Raw genomic sequence first — 18,861 nt, forward strand, 5'->3', positions numbered from 1 at the left:
GACCACAGAGGGTAAAAACATGAGTCCTGCAAGCAGATGGACAAACTCGGGATCACAATGCCTCCACATGTTATGCAAACAGCAGAAATAGAAGCAGAGCTATGCATTCCAATTACTAAAAGGGGCTTATTGCATATCAGTTTTCACAGTAGAGCTGAAAGTAATTTGGAAGAAAAAAATATTGTGTTTTGCAATATTCACTGCAATGATGTAACACCAGTAGCTTATCTATTTTCCCTTTGTGACAAAAGTAGTTTCTCTTAGTATTTTCTTTTCAAATTTTCTTTTATCTTCTTAACTAATTTTGATGCAAAAACACGCAAGACGTAACTCAGTCCGCTCTGAGAATGATTTTGATTCATTGTTATTTATTGGACTACTCATGAAAAATGAACTCCGCTAGTTTCAATTTCCTGTCAAACAGTAACATGGCTTATAACATGCCATGATGGTAGGATTGGGTCAATGTAAAAATGTTCAAACCTGACTGTTGAGGTCGAGTCACAGTTTTTGAGTCACGGTTTTCGGGTCCGTTTAGCAGACATTTAACACTCCAGAAATACTGTACATTAGCATAAGATAGCATAACAATCCCCCATTTACAGTATTTAAAAAAACAGTTATTCTGCAAGGATATGTCACGTAGTTAAGCAAAACCTTAAAAAATGAGGCAGTTTGGCATTAGGCACATCACTGTGACAGTCTTAGGTTAAAGCTAGGTGAGATTTTCGTACAGCAAGAGGGGAGACGATTCTGATTTTAACATGTATTTCATTTTTTTGTCGGAAAAAGTTTACAAGTGTTTACCTCAAACAAATTATAGCTTAGGACACAAACATGTCTTTGTTAAATCTTGATTAAAAGAATAGGTTTTCTTGTCACTAAAATACAGTATTACTGCCACCTGTAGGACCTTTTGAGCATGCTTGAATCCCCAGGAGTCAGATTACCTGATTTATTGAGGCTGCTTTCTTGGCTGCGAGATTAACAGCGTGTGCAGAGCACCCAATCTGTGGCTCATAGTACGCCTGTTGCATTGACTCCATTTACCATGTTTTTTTGTGTTGTCTGCATTAACAGGGATTGTGCTATTGCCTATCTCAGGTTTCCATTCTGTCATTGCTTGTGTCAGTGCTACAGAGAGATGCTCACCTGTATGGCTCTCATAAAGGGAGTGGGTGTGCAAAATTGAGCTTTTCATCTCCCACTCTGAAGTAATGTAATGGTCTCTCTCAGTTAGGCAACATCAGTAGCTCTGGAGGTCCATCCATCAGTGGTAAGGGCTTCATAAGGTGTGTCAGACATCTCTGTCTCTTTGTTAAGTTCGGGGAATTATCGTGTTGCTGAAGTGTCAGCAGGAGGGGACATTATACTGCGGCTCAATGCTTTGATCATATGCTGAAATCTGGCTTCCTCTACCATGGCATAAGGCTGCATGTCTTTAGCTATGAAACCCTCCAATGCTTTCATTATGGCTTTTGCCCTGTCTGACTTTTCACTGAGAGACTGTTTAAAAGCTGCGGACCCTCAATACTTCACCACTCTGCCTCTGTGCCAAATTATAAAAAAGAAACTTCATGGTGTTATGGCCTAAAGTGTTTTTGGCATATGTACTGAACTGAACAATGAACACGGTCCGAACCGTGATAAGCAAACCAAACAGGACAGGTTTTTTTCATGACCCGTTCAATCCCAACTAGTGTCATACAGGTCGTGTGTAATTATTACTGAGCTGAGGCAGCCAGTGTCAGCAGCATAAAAGAGATCGATTATCAGCAGAGAGAGGAGGGAGGAAGAGCTGCTTTTTTGTGTACCTTTTGGGCTGATGAGAGAAGTCATGGTTAGTCTCTTAAAAAGACTCAAACTGCACTAATATGGCAACATTTTGGAGATGAAGCCAATGAAAGAGCTGTCCTCACTGACTGCAAGCACCGTTGTGAGCTGAATTGTTGGACAATATGTTTCTATTTATATCTGAAGCTTGCTTTGAAAGTGCCGAATGGATGAGGACATTTCACTACAAATACTTAAACACAGAATCAGCTGGCTGTAGGGAGATTACCAGGAAGCTGAATATTTTTGCTGTGGTAGATGACCATTGCTAAAAACAAGCTATGCTAATGTTATTTGCTGTTGGCTAACTTTTGGTAAATATCACAATATTAAACATATTTTTCATTTAAAAAGTAACACTACAGAAGCAGGAAGATATCAAGTAGGTTACTCACCTGTCTTTTAAGAGTTTTTGTCTCCATTCTGATCTCAAGCACATAGCTGATAGCTACGTGGTTCATTTACAGAAGTAACACATGTGCATATTTCATGGTTTCAGTGTGGACACAGAGCACAGATTGTCTATCACATGATGCTACATGATAGACAATCAGTTTTTGGGACACTGTCATTATGTTGGAAACTTGGTAAAATTCGGTAAAGCGGTCTTGTGTTTTGCTTAATATCAAATCAGTTTGGAAATTTACATTGGCTCTACCCTACTGCATACCAAACCTTCCACTGGTGTCCTTATTACACAGAAATACAGTATTAAATATCACTGGCAATCATCATGAATGGTTCGCAAGCTCTTCATTTAAACAAAATTCATTCATTCATTCATTTTCCGTAACCGATTGTCCTCGCAAGGGTCGTGGGGGGGGGGCTAGAGCCTAAAACAAAATTAACTTATTTATATTATATTATATATATATATATTTAGAAATAAATTGCATTAATTAATGAACTAATTAATTTGAAAGCATTTGAGTCTTCTGCCTGTATAAGAATAACAAAATAACAGGGAGGAGTGCTCCACTGTGGTGTTATTAATGCCAAACAGACAGAATTTTTGAGGTGAAACAGACTTTTAGAGTTATTTTCAGTTATTTTCTTCACATTTGTCTTGCAAATGGTATTATTTAGACATTAAATTAAAACATGCTTGCAACTGCTGCCTTTTGTGACGGTAAATTATTGAAATCAGATAGGCTTACTCTAGTATGTCTGTGGTACTGTCCAGGTGCTGCACTGCCCTCTGGGTTGCCTCAACATAAGGTATTCAGTAACATTTAGATTATCAATTATTGACATTTGTAAACTGATGACGAATCGTCCACATCCACATTGCAACGTATCCAAGAATCGATTTTTCCCCTTAACCCTACAGCACAGCAAGGAGCCATTGAGGTGAGCAGCAGCAGAAAGCAGCTGGATGAGAAGTCTGCCACTGCGCTGCTCTCAGTCTGCTCTCATGGATCTATCGATCAGCTGTGTGATCAGCCAGGTGTGATATTTGTTTGTATTAGGCCCACTTTTTGCCAGTTTCTGAAAATAGTAAAATGAATCTCTTGGGCTCAATTACTTTGGTTCGGACAGGAATGTGTGGCACGAGCTACACTCTAGTATCTAAATGCGCACGCCTGGTGCACAGTCTGTATTCAGATACGTTTCATAAAAACAAAACAATAACTATTTTTGTGCATTTTTAGTATTTACTCTCTAACCAGCTGCTGTTATGTTGTTCCGTCAAAAAGGCAGACATGGCCCCCAGTCCTCTGTGGATATTATGCGCATCTGTGGGGGCTCTAAATGGGGAGAAATAGGGGAGAGAAGGGACGCCAGGAGGACAACGGGAAAGGGCAGGGAAAAACAGGGGTGTCCCGGGAAAATCGGGAGGGTCGAGATTTTCGTTTTAAAAATCACCCTGAACCACAAATTCGAATTAATTGATAAAATCGATTAGGGCTTGGGTGACGCATCGATGTAATCAATTACATGAATACGTCGATTCATGTAACGTGCGTCGACGTGTTGCACTGTTTCACATAGTGCGCATAATGAGAGCGTGAGCAACGCCGGGCGTGTTTTTTGTTTTGGCGCTTGTGTATCAAGTTAGAGCGTGCACACTGTTCGCCTGTCAGCGCTTGTCAGGCGTGTCTGAGCTGCGTGTCAGCTGCAGCACATCTAGAGAAACAGTGGCTCGCCATTTTTTTACGCGTGACGCTCGTATTTGTTGACTGTATACCACTTTATACTGCAGTTTAAAGTCTCTGTCACAGAGATGAGGAAATACAAATATGTTTGTTTTACCTCAACTTCCTTGCTTCCCTTTCAAAACGAAAGCTATCTGACTGCGTCTCTGTGAACAGAATGCTATCAGTTGGTGATACAATGTATTTTATTTTGAAACATTTACAGAATAGGGTTGTCAGCTGTGCAGGAGCTTGTATAACTTCATAAATGAGAGGAATGTGTGCATATAAATATGAAAATACAGCACTCATATCAGCAGCCTTAAGGCCCAGTTATGGCCTTTTTTGATGCAGAAAAAAATGGACCAGTTACAATTATTTATGTTAGAGAAAACTTTTAGTGTTATTCAAATTGCACTAATTTTACTAAAAGATGTTTTGTTGGACTGCTAGATTTGAGGTTTGTTACTGTAACAAAGACTAACTGATTTGTTAAGTTACTTGAATTTTAAGTTGTTTTATTTATTTTGCTGTTGGATTGCTAAATGTAGATTGCACTACTTTCCTTTTACTTGAGTGGAACAAACTCCTGCATTAATTTTATGAAAGAGACTTTATATCAGACTGAAAAATACAGATTATCAGTTAAGACTGGGCTATTTTTTGTTGGGGAATAACGCCCTGCAGAGTATGACAAGTTTTAAAATGTTATTTTCAGTAAAGTTGTTGTTATATTTATTGAGTAATAAAAAAATAATAGTTAGATCAATTTAAAAATAATCTATAGATTAATCAATTAATTAAAAAAAAACAATAGATTAATCAATTAATCAAAAAAATAATCAATAAAAAAATTGTCAGGTGCAGCCCTAAAATCACCCAGCCCTAGTCTTGACCTTAACAAGGCGAGACTGTGGGACAGATTAGCCTGGGGCGGCTGCTGCAGCTGACAAACCTCCATCATCTCACAGTACTCATCATTATCATTAAACTCTACTCTCTGCAAAGTCGTGAAAAATGAAAAAATGAAAAATGGTTTCTCTCACTTACCTGTGGCAAAGCAGTGTTAAGTTGTCTCTGCAGTGAGTCCCTTTCATGGCTAACTTCATGCAGTTTGCCCTGAGTCAGGCCCAGATTCTCCTGCGTCTCTCTCAGAGTCTCAAGAAGACGATCCCTTTCCTCCAGCATGGACACCATCAGCGACTCAAAGTGACCCTCTGAGTCTGACTGCAGCGGGGAGCCAGAGCCTCGATGACCATTGCCACCTCCCCCGCCGGGCCCTTCAGCCTCGCTGATGGTGGGCATCACCTCGCACATCATCTACAACCGAGGTTTGGTCAGGACAGAGTGGGGACAAAGGAGACAACAGAAGATGAAACAGTCTGAAGTTAGAATGAGGATGAGAACTGTAAGGGAGAAAGGATATGAAAAAGTATAAAACTGTCAGCACAGGCAGGTGATAAACTGAAACATTTTAGTATTAAGACAGTGGGAATGTTGACACTCTTTACAGTCAGTATGGGATTCAATAGACAGAATTTGGATTTTTAATTCTTTCTCCTCCTCAAAAACTATGCCAATATACACCAAAAAAGCATTTACTAAATGTGAAAAAAAAACAATTATTAACCAATAATTTTGTTGGAAAAAGTCCAGATATTCTTGCCTAAAAATGATCAGTGTAATCAATTATATAACTTAACAGGCAATGCAAAACACTAGGGCTAAGTTGTAAATTTAAGTGGCTTTAAATCTAGTGTGGAAAGCTCTAAAACACCTAAAAGATTTCTATTAGGCTGTTTTAGTAAATGAGGTGAATCATGACTTTCACTAATGAAAGGGAATCTGTGAAACATTAGATCAACCACTGAAATTCCCAATAAAGCACAGCATATGCAGGTCTTCACCCTTAGGTGTCTTTCCTATGTTTGCATTTCTGATTTTGTATTTTTTTTTAAACTTGTGTCATGCACTGTTGCAAAAGAGTGTTGTCTTTTTTTCTTCCTGTTTTGCAATAACATGGTCTGTAAACAAATGACACTACAAAGAGTAAAGGTGTAAAGGTGAATCCTGTCCAATCTCTTGCTATGATTCCCTGTAATGTCTAACTTTGTAGTTTTGATATTCAACCCCAAGTAACGTTATTAAAACAGAATGCAATGTTTTGCAAATCCTTGACCTATATTCAAATAAATACTTAACAAAGGCAAGATATTAATGTTCAAATTTATAGCAGTACCCGCACTTGTTTACTACATAGCCATGCTGTTTTAACACATCCAGAATGTGTCTCACTGAGTATATTTACATGCACAATATAGTCCAGTTTTTGCCGTTATTCCTAAAAAGACATGATCCCTACTAAGCTGTTTACATGACGAATCCAAATTAATATTCCACCAACAGTCCCATTTACTCATGCACTTTCACAAAGTAGTGAACCTCATACCATCCTTACCTGCGAACAACTGAACCTTTCCAGGATGCCCCTTTCACAGCCATTAAAAATATTTTCTTTTTACTGTATTCAATTGAATATAGGTCGAAAGAGGCTTTAAAAATGATTGCATTCTGTTTTTATTTAGATTTTACACATCATTCCAACTTTTTATAGATCTGGGTTATGTCATACAGAAAAAAATGCATCCTTGTATATTTTCAAGCGCTGTCATCAAAACCTTAGCCATAGTTTACCTAAGAAAAAACTTAAGAGTACAATGTTGTATTGACAACATTGCTAAGCATTTTGATCTTGTTGGTAAACAATGACACAACAACTTGTCATTTTGATGGCTTTGACATAAGCACAGAAATAAATATACTTTTTGTATTTGAGAGATAAAGTAAAAATTTAAAGCAAATTATAGACTTTTGCTGGTAATTCTGTGGTTGTTGGTATGAATTGTTTTCAGAAATGCATTTACTGTTTTGCAAATGTTACAGATGATTAAAGAAAAGTACCATACAAATTGAAAATAAGTTTAATCAGCATACTCTGTAGACACCAGAGCATCGGCCATCACAGAAGTTTAATAAGGAATATAAGATTACTTTCTCTGGGTGAACAGTGAAGTACATTAGCCCATTAATGTTCAGAAAGGAACAGAGAGCCTTATATCAATTACAGGCAGCTAAGAAAGGTGTGTTGTCTGACGCTTGTTGAGATATGCTGCATCTAACAACAGCTGGGCAGGAAGGTCTGGAGAATTAGAGCCACTCTCCACACCAAGGAGCTTAAGTCCTGTAGACAGACTGCTAGACAAAAAGCCAAGAATCATGTGAACTGGATTTAACATACCTACAAGGAACAACAACCTGCAAATTGGAACAAGTGGAGTAGGAAGCCAGAGCTACGGCTTCATCTTATTCTTTGCATCACCTGGGATGCCAAAAGCCATGTGCTTTCAGAAACCCATATTTTGTTCAGTGCACTAACAATCAACTGTATCTTCCAAAAATTGTGTTCAAGAGCTGTTGGACCATACGTGTTACATGGGAATTAACCAAACAAAAATCAACCTGCCACCTTTAACTCCAAATAAAATTTGCATGTTTCAGGTGATACACACCATTTCTAGTGGAAGGAGCCAAACTTAACCTAATTTATCAGGAGCATAATATAAAACCAACACTCCATATCGAGGTCAAGCCACTCAGGCTCAGCGATGTTTATGAGGGGGAGGGTCACTCTACAGCCATGGAGAGGAGTGACAGATGGTGCATCCAGTGGAAGATTGCACAGACATCACAGACATCAAAAAGTAAAGATGACAACCCAAGATCTAGAAGCAGGACACCTGAATAGCCTTAATCATAAAACATTCTTTGACAGGAGTATTTCCTCATGTGAGACAAAGATTACAAGACAGGAGAGAATACTGAGGGCACCAACATTTGTTACTCACTTTACCCTTTGGAACCTGAGCAAACTGGCTTGCTTTCTTAAAAAAAAAAATATATATATATATAAAATATATATATATATATATATATATATATATATATATATATATATATATATATATATATATATATAATCAACGTAAGTGCAGAAATAACCCAGAAACCCAGAAACTTGCAAGAAATTTGTAAAAGCTACCTGAACATTAGTATAAATAAACAAACAAACAAACAAAAAAGAATATTTTAAAAAACGAACAAGGCAAACAAGACTTGGAAAAAGTGCTTGACATTATATCAATTCTGTAACATATTTTTAAATATGCAATTGTGATCATTATATGTTGTTTTTTTCTTTAACTTTCTAAATCTAAACATTTCTTGCAATTTTTTTTTCTTCTTTTTTTTTTACAAGTTGCTCGTTTCCTTTTTCTCCCATGTTTTTGAGAGAAATCAGATTAGTTTGCTCAGGATTCAATGGTGTAAATACTTATGGAAGGTATCTGAACGCAGCACAAGAAAAGCGATGTCGCTTAAGGCTTTAAAGGGTTAACTTTAAATGTAATTTCTGCAGTTGTCATTGCATTTGCAAATTAACTTTAGATTAGTCTGACCTAGTAACATTCTGCAAAAACAGTTTCTGTAAAGGAAAATAAAGTATGGTCTTTGAGCAACGTAAGTCATAACAAGAGCAAAGTTACAAGTACAGTTAAATCAGTGTTATTCACTATGATGCAGTCAACACGTGAAAATGTGATCGGTCACTTCTAACGAAACACTATAGCTTATGCCTAAATCTGTTTGATAGTAACGTGTGACTGTGTCTTACCTTTGCAGAATGGCGTTATTCCAAATGACTTTGTAATGCACGTTATTTTGTTCTGCACAGTAAACGTCAACGAAGTCCAGGTACTCCAATTGTATGTTGCAACCTTGTCAAACTTCACAAATATCCAGAGTCATTCAGATAAAAGGAAATTCCAAGCAGGGGTTAAGGATGCATTAAGGCTGTGGAAAGGATCCTCTAGGTGAAAAAGGGGATAATTTCCTAAAGGCCTCAAAGCGAAACCCACATGAAGTGAGCAGGGGGCAGTATTCCAAGTTTGGCCGGCTAACTTAACGTTAGCAAGCTAGCATTAAGTACGCTGGTGATTCGATGATTGCATATCTAGATTTGGAAGTAAAGTATCTTATCTTTGTTTGTCAAAACAATCGCCGATCCTCGAAAATACAGTTTAATTTACCGACGATAACATTTCACAACAGGTAGACATGTAATGATACAGTTAGGTGACGTGGAAACAGTGGTAGCCCTGCTAGCGTTGGCTAATTTGAAGCAGAATTTTTTGGCTTGAAGTCAGTTTAAAGTAGACGGCTAGCACCGTAAGCTACTAGCCAGCTAGATAGCTAACGCTTGCTAGTTTCATATACTAACTTAGCAAAGATAACGTCAGGTAGTTGTCTAAAGATACGCTCTTTTCCATATAAAAATAGACAATATGCTACAAAATAGCATTGCTATTTATCTTACATTGTCGAAAATACTGTAAAGACTTTAAAATTCCTGAAAAAAGATTAGCTCTTCAAAGCTCTACTGAAATGATTAATCTACCAAGTTAGCATCAGCTAACGTTAGCTTCCCGTCGATTCGGTGAAGTCGCGTCACCACATCTCGAAAACTTCCAGCTAACATTGAACGTTAGCGACGTTTTGATCCGTTTGGAAAATCCAAACCGCAAATAAAAACTTTATATTCCCCTCGTTTTCGTCCGAGTTTCAGGTATTCTCTCAGTATCTAAACCAAAAGGTCCGTCGGTCCAGGTCCTTCCCTGTCGCCACTGCCTGCCAGCCTCGGCAGTCGGGACAGCCAATGGTGGGCTCTGTGTCTCTAGCACTTCTCATTAGCCCGGCAGGCAGTCTACGGGAGGAGAGCGCTTCCCTGGCTGCCAACAGGAGGAAGGAGAACAGCAGTAGTACTTCGAGTTCCTGTTGTGATCCATGTAATCGGTCAGGTAAAACCATACAGATCAAATTTTAAACAGAAATTAGGATTTTCACGAATTTGAATGTTATAAATGTCCGCTACATCCACGGCCTCTATGCAGTCATATTGAATAAAAATTATGTAGGTGCATAACGTTGTATGACTATTAGGCTACTACCTGGAACTTGCATCTTACAACACTGGCTTAATATCCCTCCAGACCCCAAACTGCCTTTTAAAAGCAGTTTACAGTTGTTTGTAGCACTATTTAACATTAACTTTACTGGGTGTTGCTTTACATCTTGTTAATGATGTCATTCTCTCCCCCTTTTTAATGTTAATTCTAGGTCCATTTAAGCATTTGGTGCATGTAGCAACTATTACTATCAAGTAAGGGTTATTTTACGTCTTATTTTACATGAACTATGGCATTACATCCCTGTTTGTATGTTCATTCTATGTCTATTTCTCATGTGATGCACTCAGTGCGTGTCATGTTCTCTTAAAGTACTTTGGGCTGCTTTTATTGCTTTTATTGTTATTATTATTATTGTTATTATTATTATTATCAGTAGTAGTAGTAGTAGTAGTTGTAGTAGTAGTAGCTCACTTGACATGTGTTTACATTTATTCACACTATATATATATACATATATACATACATATACACACACACGCACACACATTAAGGCACTGTATGTTTGTATCTTGTCTTGTATCTTTTACCTTGCTTGTTTGTGCAGGTTGCTGTTTGAACCTTATTTTCATTCTTTGGTTTTGCACCACGGACCAGGACCATGCCTCTCTTATCTCTTTTATGCTTTTGAGGCTATTATATGGCAATTACATACCAATAGTGACAATAAATATAATATAGATAAATAAATATATAAATCAACACACAAAAACCAACCACATGTTGTTGTATATTATGTCTTCTTTATTATTGTATACTTATTGTATTCTAGATATCAATGTACTATATATATATGGGGAATTGATGGGACAAATGTCTTTACAAATAACATATAGCATTATCCTAAAACATCTGAACTTAAACAATAAAATTTGACTGAGTGACCCACATTCAGTTGTTGCAGATGATGAAATTGCTGATGAAACAATACTTTTTGGGGACTCATAATAAAGAGAATAGTTGCGCCATCTTGTGGTATATTAATACAACAAGACTTGTATTTAAAATCCAGAATGTACACTGATGTGCTGTTTTACCAGGGTGATACTCTTTTTCTTACCATTCAAAAGACAGTATGCTCAATTATTGAAAAATGTAATTCTGACATGATTTGAACATTTTTATTCTCGAGTTTAGAAGAAAGGTAGGTAGTATAATGTAATCTGATTATATCTATGTGTGGAAGATATTGATAACACATATTATTTGTAATTATGGGGGAATTCCACAACAAAAAAATGCATTTGTTTGAAGCTTACTTGCTGATTTCAGGATTTGGGGATATGTCAATTTCACTTTTAGCCAACACAAAAAGTCACATAAATAAAGTCAACTATTCAGCATTACTTCATTAAAGTTAATTTCTCAATAATGTGAAGACTTGAAACGTGTAATGGAAATTACACAAAATGTAACAGTCAGCATGTTGGAATATATGTTATAAAAGCCTTTAGAAGTAATTAAGACATTTGAAACAGTTGTGTTAGGGGTAGCATGGACTTACGAACTCAGTATTTCTAAATCCCTGCTTCGAACTCCTGCTGCAATAATTGCTAAAAAAAAAGTCTGAAAATCTGCTTCTCTAAAACAGCTTACAGTCTGTCAGTAATTTACAGTTTTTGATTCATTGCAAAGACAAATTTCTTAAAATTACGCTCCATTTCCCCAAACTCAGTAAACACAAATGTCACCCAAACTCCAAACTTCAATGTCAGAACCAAACTTTCTATTCAAAACCATGTAATGTTACATCTCAATCAAACTTCTCCCTCTGACAACACACACAAGCTATCAGAAACACAGAGTGCATGTTTTTTTGTTACACACTGGAGGGATCAGTTTCAAACACTGCTACCTACATGTTTCCAGTTTACAAAGAAATCATTTGGATTTGTGAAACCACAGCACTATCCAGGACAGAAATTCAGAACAGTACTGTAGTATACTTTATACCTCTTAGAAGTGTTGAGAAGGTTACTCTTGAAATGTAATAGGTTACAGATTGCTAGTTAAAATGTAATAAGTAATTAAATTACTATAATCGATTCCTCAAAGTAATGTAACAAATTACATTTTATTATTCTTCTAACAAATGTCTTTATTTATTTATTCATTTATTCCAGACACGTCAAAATCACATGAACAAAACATTAGAAATACAAACCCACATCCACATATCTTTAACACCAAAGAAATTGGAATATATATATACATATACACATACATACATATAAAAATATTTACATATACACATAATCATGTACATTCACATATATACACATACACATATGTTTAAGCATATACATACACCAATTTTAAGTGATTTTTATCCCTTTTCCTTCCTTTTTTCTTCCTCTTTTCTTTTGTAAATAGACATTTACAAAATAAATAAATATTTTCCCAAGTTTTACAGCCTGTCCATATATCCCTACTACACACATACAATATACATACACACATATGAATAGACATACTACACATAAGCCCATTTTAACATGTATGAAAAGGGGTAGGAAGAAGTGTAACTTATTTGATCCTACCCCTTTCCCAGTATTTATTAATTACCATTGATAATCATCCTGATTCCTGTGGGTCTTGTAAATTTATGTGACAGACAACAGATTTTTGTTTTTAGACATTATGTTTACACCTAATCTAATCTAACTATATAATTGATTCTTCATGCCCACATACATATTCATATCATATACACATTCATATCCACATACACAGTGTACCCGGAGAGCAACCAGCCCACCCCCCCCATCCCATCATGCTGCAGCCCGACACCGCAACCTCCCGAGTCCAGCCCCCCCACTAGCCCCACCCAGCGCCACTGGCACCCAGCACCCCTGTACCATCATATTTACAGTGTTAAATACACCTGTTGGTGTTCACCTCTGATCTTCATCCCTGTACTTGTTGAAAATAATCAGTCTGAGCCTTTTCTTAAACAGACTTATGCTTGGACAATATTTCAGCTCATCGCTGAGTTTATTCCAAACCTTCACACCACTGACTGAAATGCACATTCTATTCATGGTTGTTCGAACACTCCCCTGTAATTATAACCCCCCTCTCTATCAGTGAAAAGTTTCTGAAAATTATCTGGTAGTTGTTTGTGTCTAGCTTTATACATTAGCAGAGCTAAATTCTACCAGATCAGGGAGTTTTAGGAGGCAGGAGTTTATGAAAAAAGTGTTAGTATGACCATGGAAACTCTTTTATGGAGTGTGCATAACGGTCGGAGTGAGGATTTGTAGGTGTTGCCCCAAACTTCCACGCAGTAATCCAGATATGGCAAAACAAGTGAACAATATAGAATATGTAGAACTTTGTAATTCAAGAAATATTTTGCTTTGTTGAGGACTGAAATACTTCTGGATAGTTTGGTTTGAACATGTTTTATGTGAGGTTTCCAACAAATCTTGTGGTCCATCATCACACCCAGAAACTTTATTTCTTCAACTCTCTCCACATTAACACCCTCTATCATAATTTTTAAGTCACCATTACCCTTATGATTTCCAAACACTATAAACTTTGTTTTGTCTAAATTTAATGATAGCTTATTTGTATCAAACCACTTTTTTAATTTATTCAATTCAGAGGTTATTTCCTCCATGAGCTGCTGTTAATTCTCCCCTGTACAGAAAATATTTGTATCGTCAGCAAACAAAACAATTTGTAGTAAATTTATAACTTTACCTATGTCATTTAAGTATAGAATAAAGAGTGTAGGTCCCAACACTGACCCCTGGGGGACACCACAAACAATGTCCAAACATGATGACTGAAAGTCACCGTTTTTCACAAATTGTTGCCTGTTGCTTAAATAACTTTTCATCCAATGTAAAACCATCCCCCTAATACCATAACGCCCCAACTTCTTGATTAATATATCGTGATTTATTGTATCAAATGCTTTTTTTAGATCAATGAATGCATATTTCTTTATGTCTATGGAGCTGGGTATTTCTTCTATCAATTCGAGGACTGGCAATGATGTGGATCCTTTTGATCTGAATCCATATTGGCTTTCAGAAAACAATTTGTGCTTATTAACAAATCTGTCCAATCTCTTAATAATTTAGTAATATAATATAATATTTTAGAAACTGTGGGAGTAATAGAACAGGCCTGTAATTTGAGAAGTGGTGTCTGTCCCCAGTTTTATATAGTGGGATGACTTTTGCAGTTTTCATTTTTTTTTAAATTTACCAGTTTGGAATGACAGATTACAGATGTAGGTCAGTGGTTGAATTATTGCTTCAATAACCTTTTTGACTGTCGTCATATCTATGTCATCACAGTCAGTTGACATCTTGTTTTTACACATATTGACAATATCTATGATCTCTCTCTCCTCCACTGCTGTGAGGAACAATGAGTTTGGATTTCTACCTATTAATGTCTCTCCACCCATCAGCTGTTCCAGGATCAGGAATTTTTTCTGCCAGCTTTGATCCAACATTTACAAAATACTTATGAAAGTTATTTACCACGTCATTCATATCATCCATGTTTTCCTCATTATTAACAAAATATTGTGGATAATTAAATTGTCTATAACTTTTTAAAATAATATTGTTCAAAGCATTCCAAATACCTTTAATGTTATTCTTATTGCTATGTAATAATTTGCTATAATATTCTTGTTTGGATATCCGTAGAATAGTTATCAGTTTATTTTTATATTTTTTATTTTTTATTCTCAGCTTCTACAGTTCTATACTTAAGAAATTCTCTATAGAGTGTGTTCTTTTTTTTGCAGGCATTTTGCAATCCCTTTGTGATCCATGCTGTGTCAGAATATTTATTTCTATTAATGTATTTTTTTATTGGACAATTTCTATCATATAATGATTTGAAGATATACAAAAAAGTTTCGTATGCTCTATCAATATTACCATCCCTTAATACTGACTCCCAGTTCTGTGCCAAGAGTTCTTCTTGAAATGCCTCCTCTGTCTTCACTCTTTTAAACCTTTGTCCAATATCCTGCTTATCTTTCTTGTAGCAGTTGTCATATGTTACAAAAACTGGTAAATGATCACTGATATCATTAATTAATAATAGACTTATCATATTGTTATCTATTACATTTGTAAATATATTATCTTATCTCTATTAATCTCTATTAATGTGGCACTTTGAACTGTAATTCTATTAGGTCTGGTAATTTTAGGATAAAGGCTCAGACTGTACATTGTATCAATAAATAATTCTGTATGTTTGTGATTATTTGGGTTAAGCAGGTCAATATTAAAATCCCCACAGATAAAGAAGATCTTTTGGGTTTCCTCAAACCATTCCCTAACGATTTCAATATTAGAACCTGGTGTTCTATATATGCCGCTGACAATTACATTCTTTTTTTTTCCATATACATTTCTACTGTTATGCATTCAAATATGTCATCCATCACTTTGGTCATATTTTCTACCACTTTAAACTTTGTTTTTTTGTCCACATACATAGCTACCCTGCCACCAGTCTTCCCCTCTCTGTTTATGTAACAAAATTCATATCCATCCAGTTCAAAATCAGCTCCCTTCTCAGGGCTGATCCACGTGTCAGAGATAGTAATAATACTGAATGGTTGTTCGAACTGGCCTAGACAATCTCTGATATTGTTTAAGTTTGCATACAAGCTCCTACTGTTAAAGTGAATGATAGAGAGTTTATTGTCTGCTCTAACTGTCCTGTTATACTGATCCTCTGAGTAATAGCAGCAGTTATCGATGATGTGATAGTAGAAATTATTTTCTGGGTCGATGTCCTCCTCTATGTCCTGATGTTTGTACTCAGTGTAATTAAATGTTTTCAGTTCTGGTTTTTAACAGTTGACAGCCATCTTAGTTGATGATCTGTCCGCAGCTGTTGATGAATGAGTGTTGGTATCAAGTGTGATCCTGATGGTGAAAAGTTCGTACTGTTCTGTATTTTACCTTAAGTCCCGTCAGTAGTCAGCAGTGGATGAATCTTTATGTTGTGGTTTAGCAGTTTAGCAGTTTAACTTTCTGCTAACATTTAAATCCAACTGTTAACTGGAAGCTTCAAGTCTACAGCAAAAACATCAACACCTCTGGCCTAAGACAAGTCCTTCAGGATGGTCCTTCAAAATAAAAGCACCACGTGTTCTACTTTGATTTATTTAATTATAGCAATCCTTTTTTTAAACTTTACTTTAACACTACTTTATTTAACTTTATACTTTGCGTTATTCACAGTATTTTATAACAATAATAGCCATAATATATTCACTCTGTCATGACTCCTGCATTCTCCTCCTCCCCTTCACTGCCAGTACTTTTCCATTCACCTCACTCTGCTCTGCTCTACCTGCTAGCCACGCCCACTGCTGCAGCCTGCTCTCCCCTCAGCTGCAGCTCATCTCCAATCAGTGCAGTATTTAGGACTCTCCAGTTCACTCACTCTTTGCCAGATTGTTCCTCTGCCATGCATGACTTTCCAGCGTTCCTTTGCCAGATTACCTGTTGCCGACTCAGCCTGTTCCCGACCAACCCTCCGTGCCTGCCACCCGGTGTACCTACCTGCCTTCTGTCCCTGACCACGTGCTTCGCTTCGGTGTTCTGCAAATCTGACGGATCCACTGGCAGAGACCTCCCCGCTCGACCACGACGATCCTTCAGCCTGCTCCTCGACGGTACCGTTGCATTCTCGGACTGTTTCCTCGGCTACGGATCCTCTGCCTGTCCCCGACCACGACCCAGCGTTATCCCCGACGACGTTTCCACACGTGTTGTCGGCTCTTCGAGCTACGGGGTTTCCTGCTCTCCAGCCACAGTTGGTTCCAGTTTCGTGTCTTCACCTCTTTGGATTCCCAGAGACATTAATTGGGTAATTCACCCGAAGAACGGACTGAATATTTGTGAGCTGAACTTTATTTGTGTTGGTTATAATAAAGGTTATTACCAACTGACATTAAGTGTTGGCGTACTGCATCTGGGTTCATACACACCCCGTTTCAGTACAATCTGGCCAACAATGGACCCAGCAGACTCTAACACTCTTCAGTCTCGTCTAGCCCGTGTTGAGGGAATGCTCCAGCAACACGAGGCTCAGCTTTCCTCCAACGCGGCTGAGGCTCGTCATTCCGCCTCGGCGTTGGAGCGAGCTTTGACCCTGCTGGCGAACCAGGTTCAACAGATGGCCACCACGTTGACTCAACACGCTGTTCCTGGTTCGAGTCCTGCTCCGACGGCTCCCAACTCGGTGCCACCTCCCAGTTCCGCACCCGAACCCCGGGTGGGGACACCAGAACGCTACGCTGGAGATCCAGAGGGCTGTAATCCGTTTTTGACGAACTGCTCCATCCTGTTTGCTCTGCAGCCACACACATTCGCCACTGAGGGAGCCAAAGTGGCCTTCGCTATCAATCATCTCACTGGCCGCGCACGACTATGGGGAACAGCAGAATGGGAGAGGTACACCAGCCTGTGTTTCGTTTCAAGCCTTCGCCGATGAACTACGGAAAGTGTTTGGTCCCGTGTCCTTGGGTCCTGACGCCTCCGGGGGCCTACTGAGTCAACGCCAAGGAAGTCGGACGGTCGCCGACTTCGCCATCGATTTCAGAACTCAGGCCCGGCAGAGTAACTGGAATTCGGCCGCCCAGTGCGATGCCTTCCTCAACGGGCTAGCACCCTACATCAAAGATGAACTGGTCTCTTTTGAGCTTCCTCATTCTCTCGATGGTGTCATCGAATTGACCACGAGATTGGACAGGCGGATTCAGGCGAGGAGGAAGGAGCAGCGTCTGGAGGGAGGTTCCCACCGGTTTCCAGGTCACCAGCGGGTTCCACCACCCCCTGCAACGCTTCCAGCGGACTCGAGTCTGGGAGGGACGGAGCCTATGCAGGTGAGCCGCACCAGATTATCTGCTGAGGAGCGTGAGAGACGGCGTCGGGGGAAACTCTGCCTGTACTGTGGGCAGGCTGGACATTTCGTTTCTGGCTGCCCAGTAAAAGGGGGGGCTCAGCAGTAGAGAGGGGCATACTGCTGAGCCGATCCCAGAACTCTGCTTCCAGTCTCCGCCCCTTGTTACACGTGCAGCTTCGGTTGGGTGAAAAGACTCACACCCTGGCCACGTTTATTGACTCTGGTGCCGATGTGAACCTGATCGACGAGGAACTGGCTCGTCAGCTGGGATTAACCCTGGTCTCCCTGCCACGTCCCGTTCCGGCAAACGCCCTGGATGGTCATCTCCTGGGTACCGTGACCCATCAGACTACTCCCGTCTCCATGCTCCTGTCCGGCAAACATCATGAGACCATCCAATTCCATGTCCTGAGGTCCCCAGAACTGCCTTTGATCCTCGGATACCCCTGGCTGCGTCGTCACAATCCCCACATTGACTGGTCCACCGGCTCGATTGTGGCATGGAGTCCGTCATGCCAACAGACCTGTCTACAGTGGCAAGATTCGTCTAAGGGGGTCACCCGTTCCTGCACCACTCCAGATCTCTCAGGGGTTCCCACAGAGTACCACGACTACGGAGAGGTGTTTAACAAAGCCAGGGCCACCTCCCTTCCGCCTCACCGCTCCTACGACTGTGCCATCGACCTTCTTCCTGGAGCGGTCCCTCCTAAGGGTCGGCTCTACTCTCTCTCCGCACCAGAGAGGGAGGCCATGGACACATACATCAGGGACTCCCTGGCTAGCGGTCTTATCCGGCCGTCCTCATCTCCTGCCGGGGCCGGGTTCTTCTTTGTGGGGAAGAAGGACGGCTCTCTGCGGCCCTGCATCGACTATAGGGGGTTGAACGAGATCACTGTCAAGAATCGTTACCC

The 18,861-nt window shown here is 39.0% G+C and overlaps 1 protein-coding gene across 8 annotated transcripts in view; it reads right to left on the reverse strand.

Annotated features, from left to right (window-relative positions):
* ppfia1 (PTPRF interacting protein alpha 1) overlaps positions 1 to 9,815 on the reverse strand; it is a 66,024-nt gene extending 56,209 nt beyond the window's left edge. For 3 of the 8 annotated variants that reach the window (XM_088081355.1, XM_088081343.1, XM_088081349.1), the window contains exons 1-2: positions 8,698 to 9,814; positions 5,019 to 5,288 (exon numbers count right to left, since the gene is read on the reverse strand). In XM_088081355.1, coding sequence (XP_087937481.1) covers positions 5,019 to 5,288 — 270 coding nt within the window. In that variant the 5' untranslated portion in view covers positions 8,698 to 9,814. Of the gene's footprint in view, positions 1 to 5,018; positions 5,289 to 8,697 lie in introns of all 8 variants that reach the window. The other 5 variants (XM_088081351.1, XM_088081346.1, XM_088081354.1 and 2 more) reach the window with 5 other exon arrangements.
* Between the last annotated feature and the right edge of the window lie 9,046 nt (positions 9,816 to 18,861).

The sequence above is a fragment of the Plectropomus leopardus genome, chromosome 1 (genome assembly GCF_026936395.1).
Source record: "Plectropomus leopardus strain MGB_pleo_1.0 chromosome 1, ASM2693639v1, whole genome shotgun sequence".
Classification (NCBI taxonomy): Eukaryota; Metazoa; Chordata; class Actinopteri; order Perciformes; family Serranidae; genus Plectropomus; species Plectropomus leopardus.